A 13,756-nucleotide genomic window follows, 5' to 3' on the forward strand; every position below is an offset into this window, starting at 1 on the left:
ATTGTGCCTAAATGGGGGAATCACATTAGCCCAAATAATAAACAGACGTGGTGTTTTCGCGGAAATGCATTGTCTTACTGTGCTAAATCTGCCACTCTGTAACCTGGGAGAAAACAGCCCACACTGCAGTTACAGCCTGTTACTCTCAGTCACACACACTAGCTGTGTCAAACACGCACACACACTCAAATGTAGAAACACACGCATTTACGCAGGCACGTAGACACACACACACACACACACACAAACATATACGCAGGCATGTCTACACACTCAAGCACATAGACACACACATAGGCATGTAGACACACATACACCTAACACACACACACTCACCCACACACTTGCAGTGTGATGAGAGAGAAATGAGGGAAGTGGGGCAGAGTGGGAGACATTGACAAAAACAACTGTGTGAGGGGGTGGGAGACCATTTCAAAGGAGTGCTGTACCTCAGCACACACACACACACACTCCTCAGCCCTGCTGGCCCCCTCTTCAAGCCACTAGTGGAAAGCAGCCAGTTGGAACCAATTGTCAACATCTTCATACGGAGCGAGAAACGGAAGGCAGGAGGGAGGGAGGGGGATGGATAGAAAGACAGACAGAGAGAATGTCTTGTGCAGAGCTCGGACACATCTCCCTGTGGTGCCATCAGCTTCAAGGGAAACACAGCAGAGACGGCAGCGTTGTGCCAAAAGCACAAGCACCGGACAGAGAGAGAGAGAGGGACAGAGAGAGAAGGCAAATGGATCATCTCAGGATGAGTTGAGCTTCTCTCGCTACTTTTTCTCTCTCTTTCTCTCTCTCTCTCTCTCTCTCTCTCTCTCTCTCTCTCTCTCTCTCTCTCTCTCTCTACAGTAGGTCTCCATTTGTTATTCTTTGTTTTCTCTCCATCTTGTTTTTAGAGAAGTGTTTTCATCTGGGAGACTCAGCCCAGTCTGACGCTATCTCCTTCCACTGCTCTGCACACACTCACACACACTCCCTCTCTTTCGCGGTGACCCCATTCTTCTCCGGAGGGTCATCAATAGTTAAATATCCATGGTGCCTCTGTCCCGCCGGTGTCCATCCGTTCCAGGCATTTTGACCGTCAAGTAAATGTGGGAGGGGTTCCGGGGTGTGTATATGTGTGAAGTGGTGCAGTAGGGCTAGGGTAGGGTGGGTCAAGGGGTTAGTTCGGGGGGTTCGTTATAATTTCATGACCTGCCACACGAGGAGACAACATGACGATGTTAATTATTTAGCCCTCTTTGCCCTGTGTGCTGAGTTTGGGCAGAGCTAGACTGGTTACCCCCCCCCCTATTCCTTCCCGTCGTCAGGCAGATTACAAGGTTTGCCCAGACGACTGGCTGAATGACACCCACAGTCTGCCAGAGCAACAATGGCACATCCCATACCATCACATACAATAACACACTCATGTAATTTGCATGAACACATATGATGTGCATAGAGCGTACACATGCTCTAACAAAAACTCATGCACACTCATATACCCAAACATCAACTCTAACCCACACACACACACACACACACACACACACACACACACAAAACTTTATGACCCTTCACCTGTTTCCAGCAAATGTCCAGGTGTCTAATGAGCTGAATGACCTTTGACCCTGCTGATAGGGTAATTGAGGTCAGGGGTAAGGATGTAACTAGAGAGAGGAAGAGGAAACAGAGGGGACTGGGGATGTCTGTAGCACGACTCTCCTTCTCCTATCTCTCTCTCTCTGTGTTTCTCCCTCTCTCATATCCTTCTTTATTTTCTAAAAACTCGCCCTCATGCCCCCCCCCCAAAAAAAAATACAAATAATGTTGAATGTGTCTGACATCACAAAATGAAGTTCTAAAATGTAGTTTTAAGTCTAAGGACAAATCTGTGTGGCGAATGGTGGTTTGGGCCGTTAAAAGACAAGGGACATTATCTCTATACCATCTGGCAGTAGGTGAGAACTGGCTATGTTTACGTCTGAAGGGCGGTTTGTGGTTTGGACTCATGGGTGTTAGGTTAACACACACACACACATGCGTATGAGCATACACAGTACACAGGGCCAAACAAAATACCGGGGGACAGAGTGGCCTCGGACACAGGGAGAGGAAGATCGGAAGAGGTGGAGAGAGTGAAAAGACTGTAATGAGGAAGAGAGATGGAGGAAGAGAGAGTGAAGGAAAGGTTGGTAGAATGATTATAGCCTCAGATACATAGAGAGAAGAGAGGAGAGGGAAATATATTACAACTAGTCAGAGAGAAGAAAAGACAAGGAAGGTTATAGAGAGGGAAAGAGAGAGAGGGAAAGCGAGAGAATTGCCATAGACACAGACACAAAGGAGAAGAGCGAAAGAGACGCATTGAAAGCACGTTCAAGTATTTGACTATAGGCCTACATTGCATATGATAATAGGCCGGCATTTCATGCAAAAACATGGCTTTAAATAAGACTTATTAAAACCTCTTGCTCTGGCGCCCTCTGTGGTCAGATGGTGTAACGACTCTCCATGGCTGTCAATCTGGTGCATCTTAGGCCACAATACATGTTTCTACGGTGTCTGTGTCCCAAATGGCACTCTATTGCCTTTGTAGGGCCCTGGTCAAATGTAGTGCACTACATAGGACATAGAGTCCCATTTGGAACACAGTCAGTGTCTGCTTTAACTGATATTAAGCTTTTGCCTGTGGTCCTTTCTTCCTCTGAGTTCCTCTTATATCTGGAGCTGGACGGTCCAAACTGGGGGGTCTGGGTGTGTTATCGCATCCCAGAGGACGGTCTTGTGGTTTCCTGTGTCTCTCTGTGGTTTCAGACTGGTAATGAGCCTCACCGGAGAGAAAGAGGGGGAGATGGACAGAGAATGGAGAGCGAGTAGAGAGAGAGTAGAGAGAGAGAGGGAGAGATGTTTTGATGGGGTGTGGTTGGTGGAAGACCTCCAGACCGGATAGAGGGATAGGACATGAGGTGGGTCAGACGTCTCTCACCATTGGTTCCTTCCACGAGCATGAGGGGACGTCTGTCGTCTGTCTGTGTCCTTCCCCTAAACAAGGGAGAGGCTCCTCTCCTACAGTCACATTTACCCTCTGACCTCTAACCTCTCTCCCTGAGGGGTCAAGAGAGGAAGGGAGGTGTAAGGAGTGGGGTGGATGTTCAGGACGCATGCCACAGGAAGTAATCCCTGGTCTTGTCCTGCCCTCCTGCGGAGACTTCCTGTTATTGTTACAGAACGCCCAATCCTGTCCGACCTTGCCCTGTCATGTCCATCAAGCATTTCTGTCCACTGTTCAGTCCCCCCAGGGCGGTAGTGTGTGTGTGTGTGTGTGTGTGTGTGTGTGTGTGGGGGGGGGGGTGTGTTTGGGATGTGTGTGTGTTCGTTGCGTGTGTGTGTCTGCCCTTCCAAACCCCTACCATCCCTCACCTTTTGCCCCACAAACATAGACAGACAGCTGGGTGGGTGTCATTGGATCTGTGTTTAGGTTGTCTGTGCTTAGCTGGGGCTCTGTGTGTGTGCAGCGAAGCGAGACTCACTGCGGGCTATGGATGTGTGTGGTAGAGAGAGATTGCGAGGAAGAGAGAACTGAAAACTTGGTCGCACACTTTTTCTCATCCCCATCGCGCCGGCTGATGCATCGGGCAGCAACAAAGACAACCCACTTCTGTTGGTGCTTGGCCATCTTCAACACTGTGCCCTAGCACTGCTCGTGTGCTCGTGTGTGCGTGCGTGTGTGTGTGTGTGTGTGTGTGCGTGCGTGGTATAAAATGTGCGTGGTATAAAATGTGTGTGGTATCTACGGATTGGTATAAACGTCTAACCATATACCTCTCTCTGTGTGTTCTCCAGATGTTCCATGCGAACACAGACCCATCTGAGGTGGTGTTGAACCGCATACCCCAGCCCGTCTTAGCCCGCTTCGTACGCATCCGGCCTCAGACCTGGAAGAACGGCATTGCCCTGCGTTTCGAGCTCTACGGCTGCCAGATCATAGGTGTGTGTGAGAGGGAGCCACGGGGAAAAGAGATGTTTCAGTTATTTTGCCTCAGATACTTGAGGCATCCTTTACATTCTATCCTCTGTCCCACTGCACGTCAAAACAGAGTATTTTTGAGAGACAAAATGTGTTCCCGGCATCTCTTGCTCTGTCAGTGAAGAAACGTTAAAAAAAATCCCCTTAGAAGAAATGCCAGCCAGTTTATGCATTAACTACGCAGTAACATGAGCGCACGCACGCACGCACGCACGCACGCACGCATACATAAGAACTTCCGACAGCAACCAGAGCATTAGTCTAATCAAAGTTTTACTCCGTTCTCAGCCAGCACGTCTCCAATCACTTCATCTTTTCCCTCGCTCTCATTCTCTCTATCTTTCCACTATGTTTCTGCTCTCCTTCCCCCTCCCAAATTTCTCCCTCGTAATCATTCTTTTCTCTCACTTTCATTTCCTCTCTCATTCCATACTCTGTTCTTGCTTTTCACTCTTTCTCCCTCTCTCGCTCCCTCTCCACCTACTCCAATTCTCTCTATCAATAGCCTTTCTCTCCCTCTGAATAATTCTCTCTCTCCCCTTTTCCCTCTCCCTCTCCCTCTCCTGCCCTTTAAACTGTTTTTGACTTCAGGATATCAACCTACTTTCTCTCAACCCCTACAATCTCGCAGATGCAGTATGTCACAAGAAAGGGTCACAATCAATCATTCATGACACTCTTGTTCACTTGTAAATCTTGAACTGTGATTCACAGAGGGAGAGAGAGTACCACGCGTTAGCTAGTATTGCAAGTGCATGTTAGACTGGCTCTCACCGTTCAGGTGCACACATAGTCACTTGAAGACAAGCATGATGACCTCACGTCGATGCATACACACACACACACATACATTTCTGTTGCCATTTATCCATAATTTACATTCGTTGCGAGTGCTGTGACATAACAGCATGAAACTTTGATCTGTGTGCTCTTAAACCGTCAACCCTACTAATGCTCTCCTCTCTTCTCCTCCTCTCTCGCTTTCTCCTCTCTCGGTCTCACTCCCTCTGTCTCGTCTTGTCTCTGGTCTTCTCTCCCCTGTTTCTCCCTCGGGTCTCTTCCTCGCTAATCTCCTCTACTGTCCTCTTTCTCTCTCTCTTTCCCCTACCATTCTCCCTCGCTCTTTCTTTCTTCTCTCTCCTAGTTCCACCTCTCTCTCCTCCTCCTCCTCTATCATCTCCTGTAACCCCTCCCCTTCTCTCCCGCCTTCTCTCTCATTGCTTCTTTTATAGATAATATGTGAGGGTTGAAATGTGATAGTTTTGTGTAATGTATGACATTGACCCAATAAAGGGGATTTTGATAAATAATTTCCCTCCCCACTCCCCCTCCCTTCCCCGTCCCTCTCCCCACTCATCTTCTTCCCTAACTTCAGATGCTCCGTGTTCAGAGATGCAGGGCCTCCTCTCTGGCCTGCTCCCCGACGCCCAGATCTCAGCCTCGTCAGCTCGAGACATGCTGTGGTCCCCAGGGAATGCCCGCCTGGTGGGCAGCCACTCAGGCTGGTTCCCCGGCCCCGCTCAGCCCCTGGCTGGGGAGGAGTGGCTCCAAGTGGACCTGGGTGTCCCCAAGACTGTCGGGGGGATGATCACCCAGGGGGCGAGGGGCGGAGAGGGTACAAGCAGCACGGACAACAGGGCCTTTGTGAGGAAGTACCGCGTGGCTCACAGTCTAGACGGGAAGGACTGGGGGTTCGTTATGGACAGCAAGACCAGCCTGCCCAAGGTGGGTGTGGGGGAGGGGGACATGTGTAGGGATGGGGGTGATGTTGGGGTTGTGTGTGCGTGTGTGTCAGTGTAAAGTATGGATTATACTCATTTAAATAATCTACATACAGATTTTTGCCACAGTACATTTCAATATTTCTGCTTTATTTCTGTGTGTGTGTTGCAGATATTTGAGGGGAATACCCACTACGACACCCCTGAGCTACGCCGTTTTGAGGAGACCCTGGCCCAGTTCATCAGGATCTATCCAGAGAGGTGGTCTCCGGCCGGGATCGGGATGAGAGTGGAAATATTGGGCTGTGACGTGCCAGGTAAGCCCGCGGTATTCTATTAACATTCCCGGCTTAGACACATGTACACTCCTCTCCCCACCGGAGACCGGGGTTCAATCCCCGCTCCAAACGTTCAATCTGTTTCTCATAACTGCCAAAAATATCCTACAAATATACACTACCGTTCAAAAGTTTGGGGTCACTTTAGAAATGTCCTTGTTTTTGAAAGAAAAGCAACAAAACAATTTCCATTCAAATAACATCAAATTGATCAGAAATGCAATGTAGACATTGTTAATGTTGTAAATAACTAAATTAGCTGGAAACGGCAGATTTTTTTTTTAATGGATATCGACTTAGGCGTACAGAGGCTCATTATCAGCAACCATCACTCCTGTGTTCCAATGGCACGTTGTGTTAGCTAATCCAAGTTTATCATTTTAAAAGGCTAATTGATCAGTAGAAAACCCTTTTGCAATTATGTTAGCACAGCTGATCTGATTAAAAAAGCAATAAAACTTGTCTTCTTTAGACTAGTTGAGTATCTGGAGCATCAGCATTTGTGGGTTCGATTACAGGCTCAAAATGGCCAGAAACAAAGACCTTCCTTCTGAAACTCGTCAGTCTATTCTTGTTCTGAGAAAGGAAGGCTATTCCATGCGAGAAATTGACAAGAAACTGAAGATCTCGTACAACGCTGTGTACTTCTCGATTCACAGAACAGCTCTAACCCGAATAGAAAGAGGAGTGGGAGGCCCCGGTGCACAACTGAGCAAGAGTACAAGTACATTAGAGTGTCTAGTTTGAGAAATAGATGCCTCACAAGTCCTCAACTGGCAGCTTCATTAAATAGTACCTGCAACGTCAACAGTTTAGAGGCGACTCCGGGATGCTGGCCTTCTAGGCAGAGTTGCAAAGAAAAAGCCATATCTCAGACTGGCCAATAAAAAGAAAAGATTAAGATAGGCAAAAGAACCCAGACACTGGACAGAGGAACTCTGCCTAGAAATCCAGCATCCCGGAGTCGCCTCTTCACTGTTGATGTTGAGACTGGTGTTTTGCGGGTACCGTTTAATGAAGCTGCCAGTTGAGGACTTGTGAGGCGTCTGTTTCTCAAACTAGACACTCTAATGTACTTGTACTCTTGCTCAGTTGTGCACCGGGGCCTCCCACTCCCCTTTCTATTCTGGTTAAAGACAGTTTGCGCTGTTCTGTGAATAGAGTAGTACACAGCGTTGCACGAGATCTTCAGTTTCTTTGCAATTTCTCACATGGAATAGCCTTCATTTCTCAGAACAAGAATAGACTGATGAGTTTCAGAAGAAAGGTCTTTGTTTCTGGCCATTTTGAGCCTGTAATCGAACCCACAAATGCTGATGCTCCAGATACTCAACTAGTCTAAAGAAGTCCAGTTTTATTGCTTCTTTAATCTGCTGTTTCTAGCTACAATAGTCATTTACAACATGAACAATGTCTACACTGTATTTCTGATCAATCTGATGTTATTTTAATGGACAAAAAATGAGCTTTTCTTTCAAAATCAAGGACATTTCTAAGTGACCCCAAACTTTTGAACGGTAGGGTATATTTTTAAAAATTGTGTGGGCGTGCGCGTACTATATATCATCTGTGAGTCTACTGGATACACAATTAGGGAGTTGGAATGGAAGTGGAAAAATCAGGGGAGTCTTGGAAAGAGTGAAGGTTAAAGTTACAGGGAGTGGAGAAAGGGTTGGACGGGTTTTGAGCAATCTGTCTCAAGGGTACCATGCACGCACACACTGCTGGTATGGTCTGCTATCCAGATGTGAGGTAGTAGACACATCTGGTCTCTCACTGCTCACTGCTCCCACTGGGCCTAAGCAGGACACCTGAGCTGCAGCACCAGACAGTGGGCTCAACACCTACACACACACACACCACACACACACACACACACACACACACACACACACACACACACACACACACCTCATCTCCCCTGAGCTGGTTCTAGGCTCCTCTCTCTGTTCCCATCCTGACTAGGATGTTCAACACATACGCATAAACACACACAGACAGACACTATAATGGCTCCTAATGGGCCTACACAGGACGTCTGTGCTGAAGTCTCAACACCTACACCTGCACACTGTAATCAGTGTTAGGGGAGAGCTTGTGTGTGCGTGCACGTGTGCGTTTGTGCATAAGGTACACAAGCCCTGTTCGGTGGTGTAAGGAGGATGTGGACCTCTTAATATTTCATCCCACTCTTCTCTGACTCACTCACTATGCCATTAGAGAGGAGAAACAAGAACGGAACCCTCCATTAACACAGAACAAGAGGACACAAACACACACATGCTCTCTCTCTGTCAGAATAACAGGCTAGTGCCCTTTGTTAGGGACCCTCAGTACCACACCTATGATTGGCCTACATGAATGACTGACCAATGAGCTGCGTTCCTCCCCTCCCTACATCTCTCTCTCCTTGCTGTCCTATGTCACTCCCTCCTCACCCCATCACTTCCTGCTGCTGCCCCCAGTGGGGTCTACACATAGGCCCTGGGATTCAAACCGGCAACCCTTCACCTTGAGACCACAGCCATCCCGGTGTTAACCCTGCCACATGTAAAAGGCATTGAGACCAGGTGAAAGCCCTGTGTTAAAGCAATCCGTCACAGGCTTCTCTTTATTGGACACGGAGGAGATCCCAGAGAGATGGAGGAGTTTAACACCACACTGGCGTTCAACAGAGCATTTGGTCCACAAGTGTTCACAGTGCTTGAGTGGGAGGGTTGGAGTGCTGTGCCTCGTAACACAGGAGGGAGGATTGTAAATCTTTTGTCACCCCTCCTTTTTTCTCTCTCTCTCTTTCTCTCTCTCTTTCTCTCTCTCTCTCTTTCGCTCTTTCTCTCTCTTTCTCTCTTTCTCTCTCTCTCTTCGCTCTTTCTCTCTCTTTCTCTTTTTTTCTTCTCTCTCTCTCTCTCTTTCTCTCTTTCTCTTTCTCTCTTTCTCTCTTTCTCTCTCTATCTCTCTCTCTCTCTTTCTCTCTCTCTCTTTCTCTCTCTCTCTCGCTGTTAAATCCCACACATGGCTCTGTTCTCTCCTCTCCTCTCTGTTCCAACCCTTAGGCATAGTGCGTGGGTCTGTAAATGTTTTTTCTTCTTCTTATTTCCTCCACTCTACTCTGCTGTTTCTCATCGCCCCCCCCCCCTGTTCTCTGCTGTCCATTCCAGGCTCTTTGGTCTCATTTCTTACACACACCTCACACACATACACACTTATGCACACGCACACGCTTCGGACACAAAACTCTGCCTGGATATCTCTTTCTGTCTTCTTTCAAGATCAACTTAGGAGGTTTCTCTTAGGCTTTGTTTTACAGTCTTCAAGGACATATTGGGCTCTATTTGAACCTTTTACTGCAGTGGGCTAAATCAGGGTCACACCGAGTGTTTCTTTGAAACAAAAGTATACACCTCACACACATGGTTATGGGCTTTAAAAAAAGCCCCCTGTAAAAGAAGACACCATGTCAGATATAAAGTTGAAATGTATTCGATTTATTTACACTTTATATACATCACAAGAAGAAAAAAAAGTTGGACATATTTTGGGGCAGTTTTAAAAAAAAATAATGTTGATTAATTATGAATTTATGAAAAATATGAATAACATTCTGGGTTTTGATGAATAAATAAATTGGCCTGTCAACACATTTCATGGCTTAATACTGCATGCTGTTGCCTCCGGTTGCCTTGTCATCAACTACAATTAGGCAGGTGGCACGGAATATTAATTTCCTAGTCCGTTTGTGGATTGAATAGCATAGGCTACAGTAATGAGTAATAGCAACAGTTAAAAAAACAAAAAACAGCTGGTGTTTGCTCAATATGTTTGGAGTGTTGACGGTCATAATTGTTGTAATTGGCGTCAATGAATAAAGGCCTTTACGCATCGCACTTCAAAAAAATAGTAATATTAGGCTCCTGTGAATTGTCTTGTATGTGTGAGGCACGTTCTCAATAAGCGATATGTCGCCTGGGCCTACCGTTGATATGGCGTTATAGGACTGAATCATTTGAATATGTTTGGAGGTGTGCATCTTTGCTAACTGGACAAGATGTGCTCTTTGGAATGGGGATGTATATAAGCCGAACAGAGTTGTCTATGCACTGCAGGTAGGCCTATGTGAATTGGGAATAATGCAAAAGCAAGATGACTAAGAGTGAAACATTTCAGGGGCGGCTGGTAGCCTAGCGGTTAAAGCGTTGGGCCATTAACCGAAAGGTTGCTGGATCAAATCCCCGAGCTGACAAGGTAAAAATCTGTCCTTCTGCCCCTGAACAAGACAGTTAACCATCCACGCAGGCTATCTGCCCATCATGGAAAGATAGATCAGATAATCTGGTGACAATCGTATTTAGAAACAGGTTCCTGTAACAATTGCTTGTTTTCTGTTTTGTTTGATTAAAAAACAAGCCCTTATAGGCTACCCTACTATAACGAAACAGCGATGTAGGCCGACATTGTAAATAACATTTTGTTCTTAACTGACTTGCCTAGTTAAATAAAGGTTAAATAACAAAAATAAAAAAAACATTTAGAAACCTTTTATGGATAGGCTACTTGGCTAATGCATGGCCAGGATAAGAAAGACACCAGACACATTGCTGTAGGACCAGCTTTCGTTATAGTAGGGTAAAGTTGGCCTAGAAGGGCTTGTTTTTTAATCAAACTAAACAGAAAACAAGCAATTGTTACAGGAACCTAATTTAAGTGTTTCTAAATATGATTGTCTTCGGATTATATAATCTATCTTTCCATGATGGGTATGTAGCCTGCATGGAGGGTTTTTTACGCACATCCAAAATAATAACAGGATCTGGCTAAAATAAGGTACAATAGTACATAGATTAAAAAGGGGATGTCTGCACTGTTTTGCTGCTCCCAAACTTGATGTTTTAATAAAGCTTTGGTGATTAAGATTTATTTAAAAGTGAGCGAATGGATTGAGCAGGACAAAAAATGCATTGGGCAGGACAAAAAAAACCTCAGGCTATATGCTTGGTTTTTAATAAAATGAAATGGGAAAAAAACGTTTTTGTGTGTGTTTCTAAATACGAGGTTTACGGGCACAAAAAGTACATATATCTTGTTTTCCATGCGCATATGGGTACTGTGCGTCATGGCTGGATAGGCTGCATTTATGCTGTCAAAATCCATGCCATAAACAACCGTGTTATTGCTAAAACCAGCTTTTGGTTGGCCTTAAATATCCCCACGAACGCCGCCTGAAATTGGCACTTTGGCGCACGTTTTTAAGGACACAGCTAAAATATTGACACCCCTCCTACCTCTGCACAAGCAAGCTCATATAAACCAGGTAAATGACCAATCCTGGCGCTAGGGTTTGTAAATAGAAGGGCGCCGGCTTTAACAGGTCGAAATTGCAAAGGAACGTGCGTTTGACAATTGCGCTGGTTTAATGTGTGTGCGGGCGGGTGTGTGTGTTTTACAGAGGCTCTTTACATAATTGACTTTTTTTTTCTTGCTCAAATTTTGTTGAGTCAGATTGTTCGGAGAGAGCTATGGCTGTTTTCCAGAAGAGAAGGAGCAGAGTAGGGGGCTGGGGGGGATTGAGAACAGTGAGAAAGGGGAAGGGGGTGGAGCGCTGTTCACTGTATTCTCTGTAACATGACAGTTCCCCTGGTGCCGTTTGTATCAAGCGTCTCAGTGTAGGACTGCTGATTTAGGATCGGGTTTTTCGTTTTAGATCACAGTAAATGACATAACATAGTCAGAGGGCTGAGTAGATCCTAAAAAAAAAGTGGCTTCCTCATCCTCCTCGACTGCGCAGTACCCCCTATATATGGCCTCTCTATTGTTATTTTACTAATGCTGTTTAATTATTTGTTACTTAAAAAAAAATGTTTACTTAACACTTTTTTTCCTTAAGAACTACTTAAAGCATTGTTGGTTAAGGGCTTGTAAGTAAGCATTTCACTGTAAGGTCAACACCTGTTGTATTCGGCGCATGTGACAAATCACATTTGATTTGAAGGGGTTGTTCCTGCATGAGGCTCCCTCTCCATGCATGAGGAGGCCTTCTGATGCATGAGGGGACTCTACCTGAATAAGGAGGACTTCTCCTGCATGAGGGGATCCTCTCCCTGCACGATTAGTCCTTCTCCTTCTTCTGCTGCATGAGGAGGCCCTCCTGCACGAGGAGGCCTTCTGCACAAGGAGAAAGGACTGTGGTACTGTATAAGGGCCGGCCTCTCGGTGCAGCTCTGTAGCTGTTTCCTCACACGTGTCAAGGAGTGGCGAGCCCTCGGGGAGAGGCAGGCAGGTCATAGCTCCTCGTCTCTCTCCTGTTACCCCTGACACCTCTGTCATACACGCACATACAGACACAGAGAAACACACACACCCCTGTCACACCCCACAAAGGTCAAGCCGTTTCCACTGTGACAAGGCCTGACCTTTGAAAGCACAGAGATGCAATGGCTTGGAGGAAAGGCTTGCACTAAGAGAGATAAAATAACAGGATACACGGTCCTCGGATGTGAAAAAGATTAGGGAGGAGTAGAGGGTTAACGTATTTCCGGTGGGGTTCCCATAGCTCCTTGGTGATTAAAATCTGATCGGCCAACTAATTGCCTCAGTAAAGGGTGTGACATTAACGGTAGGCTAATGTCACGCAGTCAGAGACCTCAACAGCTGGGCGCTATTCTTTCATGTTGCGCTATTTTAGCTGTTTTTTTCCACAGCGTCAGACGTCCGGCTGCGTTCGTTTCATTCATTTCCTCCGTTTCATTTTTTTCCTCACACGCGGTTGTGTCACGGTAAAATGTCAAAAGATCAGTCAACTATGGTGTCCGTATTAGGACAGCCTCAGTCCCAGCAGGACTCGTTTCAACCTGTCCTAATATGGACAACGTCATCAACTTCCCTCCGTGTTTGTTGACGTCTGTGTTTCTCAAACGCCGCTAAACGCTAATAGCGCTAGCCATGCCCAGGAAGCATCGTCACACTGACGTAGCTATTAGCTAGCAGCTATGTTTTTGGACTGCAGATGCATCCAGATTCTGCACTAGCAGTGTTGCTTTCCAGATGTTCGAGTTTGGTGTGTCTCTCTAGTCATTGCACTCTCCTAAATGACATCTTGGGGAAAGTATGAATGCTTGGGGGGAAGAAAAAAAAGGTTTTGCCATCTTGGATACAGATTTTTACATAGAAATGATCAGAAAGCACAAGTTGAACGTACATTATACTCTAAGGCAGAGGTTCCCAGACTTCTGGAACAGAGTCTGGAATAGAGTTTACACACATTTCCATGATGCATGATAATATGATTAGGACCTTGGTTAGATTGTGGTTAGAAAGCAGAGATGACACAAACCTTTCCCCTCTGTCATTGCATAACGGAACCAGGGTTGTCCCATCTGGTCCCAATAGCATGGCCACTTATCGCAATAACATTCCTATTGCAGTCTGTAGACCATGTGCCGCTGGAAGGTGTGTGTGTGTGTGTGTGTGTGTGTGTGTGTGTGTGTGTGCGCGCACTCGCATGCATCTATTTGTGTGTGTGTGTGTGTGATCATCCATTCGAAGGTGAACTAGCTAGGCCCATTCATCACCCATGGAGCCAGTTGTGTCTGGCCTGTCCTGACTGGGCCCTAGCCACTGGTCTGACTGGGCTGTGGATGGAGGTGGAGACAGTGGAAACGGTCGAGACCCATGGAGGGAGG

At 46.3% G+C, this 13,756-nt stretch overlaps 1 protein-coding gene across 2 annotated transcripts in view; it reads left to right on the plus strand.

Annotated features, from left to right (window-relative positions):
• LOC115195929 (neuropilin-2) overlaps positions 1-13,756 on the plus strand; it is a 63,360-nt gene that overhangs the window by 33,303 nt on the left and 16,301 nt on the right. For both annotated transcript variants that reach the window (XM_029756285.1, XM_029756284.1), the window contains exons 8-10: positions 3,838-3,982; positions 5,397-5,746; positions 5,915-6,059. In XM_029756285.1, the coding sequence (XP_029612145.1) occupies positions 3,838-3,982; positions 5,397-5,746; positions 5,915-6,059 (640 nt within the window). The remainder of the gene's footprint in view (positions 1-3,837; positions 3,983-5,396; positions 5,747-5,914; positions 6,060-13,756) is intronic.

This window comes from Salmo trutta, chromosome 6 (genome assembly GCF_901001165.1).
Source record: "Salmo trutta chromosome 6, fSalTru1.1, whole genome shotgun sequence".
In the NCBI taxonomy this organism is placed as follows: domain Eukaryota; kingdom Metazoa; phylum Chordata; class Actinopteri; order Salmoniformes; family Salmonidae; genus Salmo; species Salmo trutta.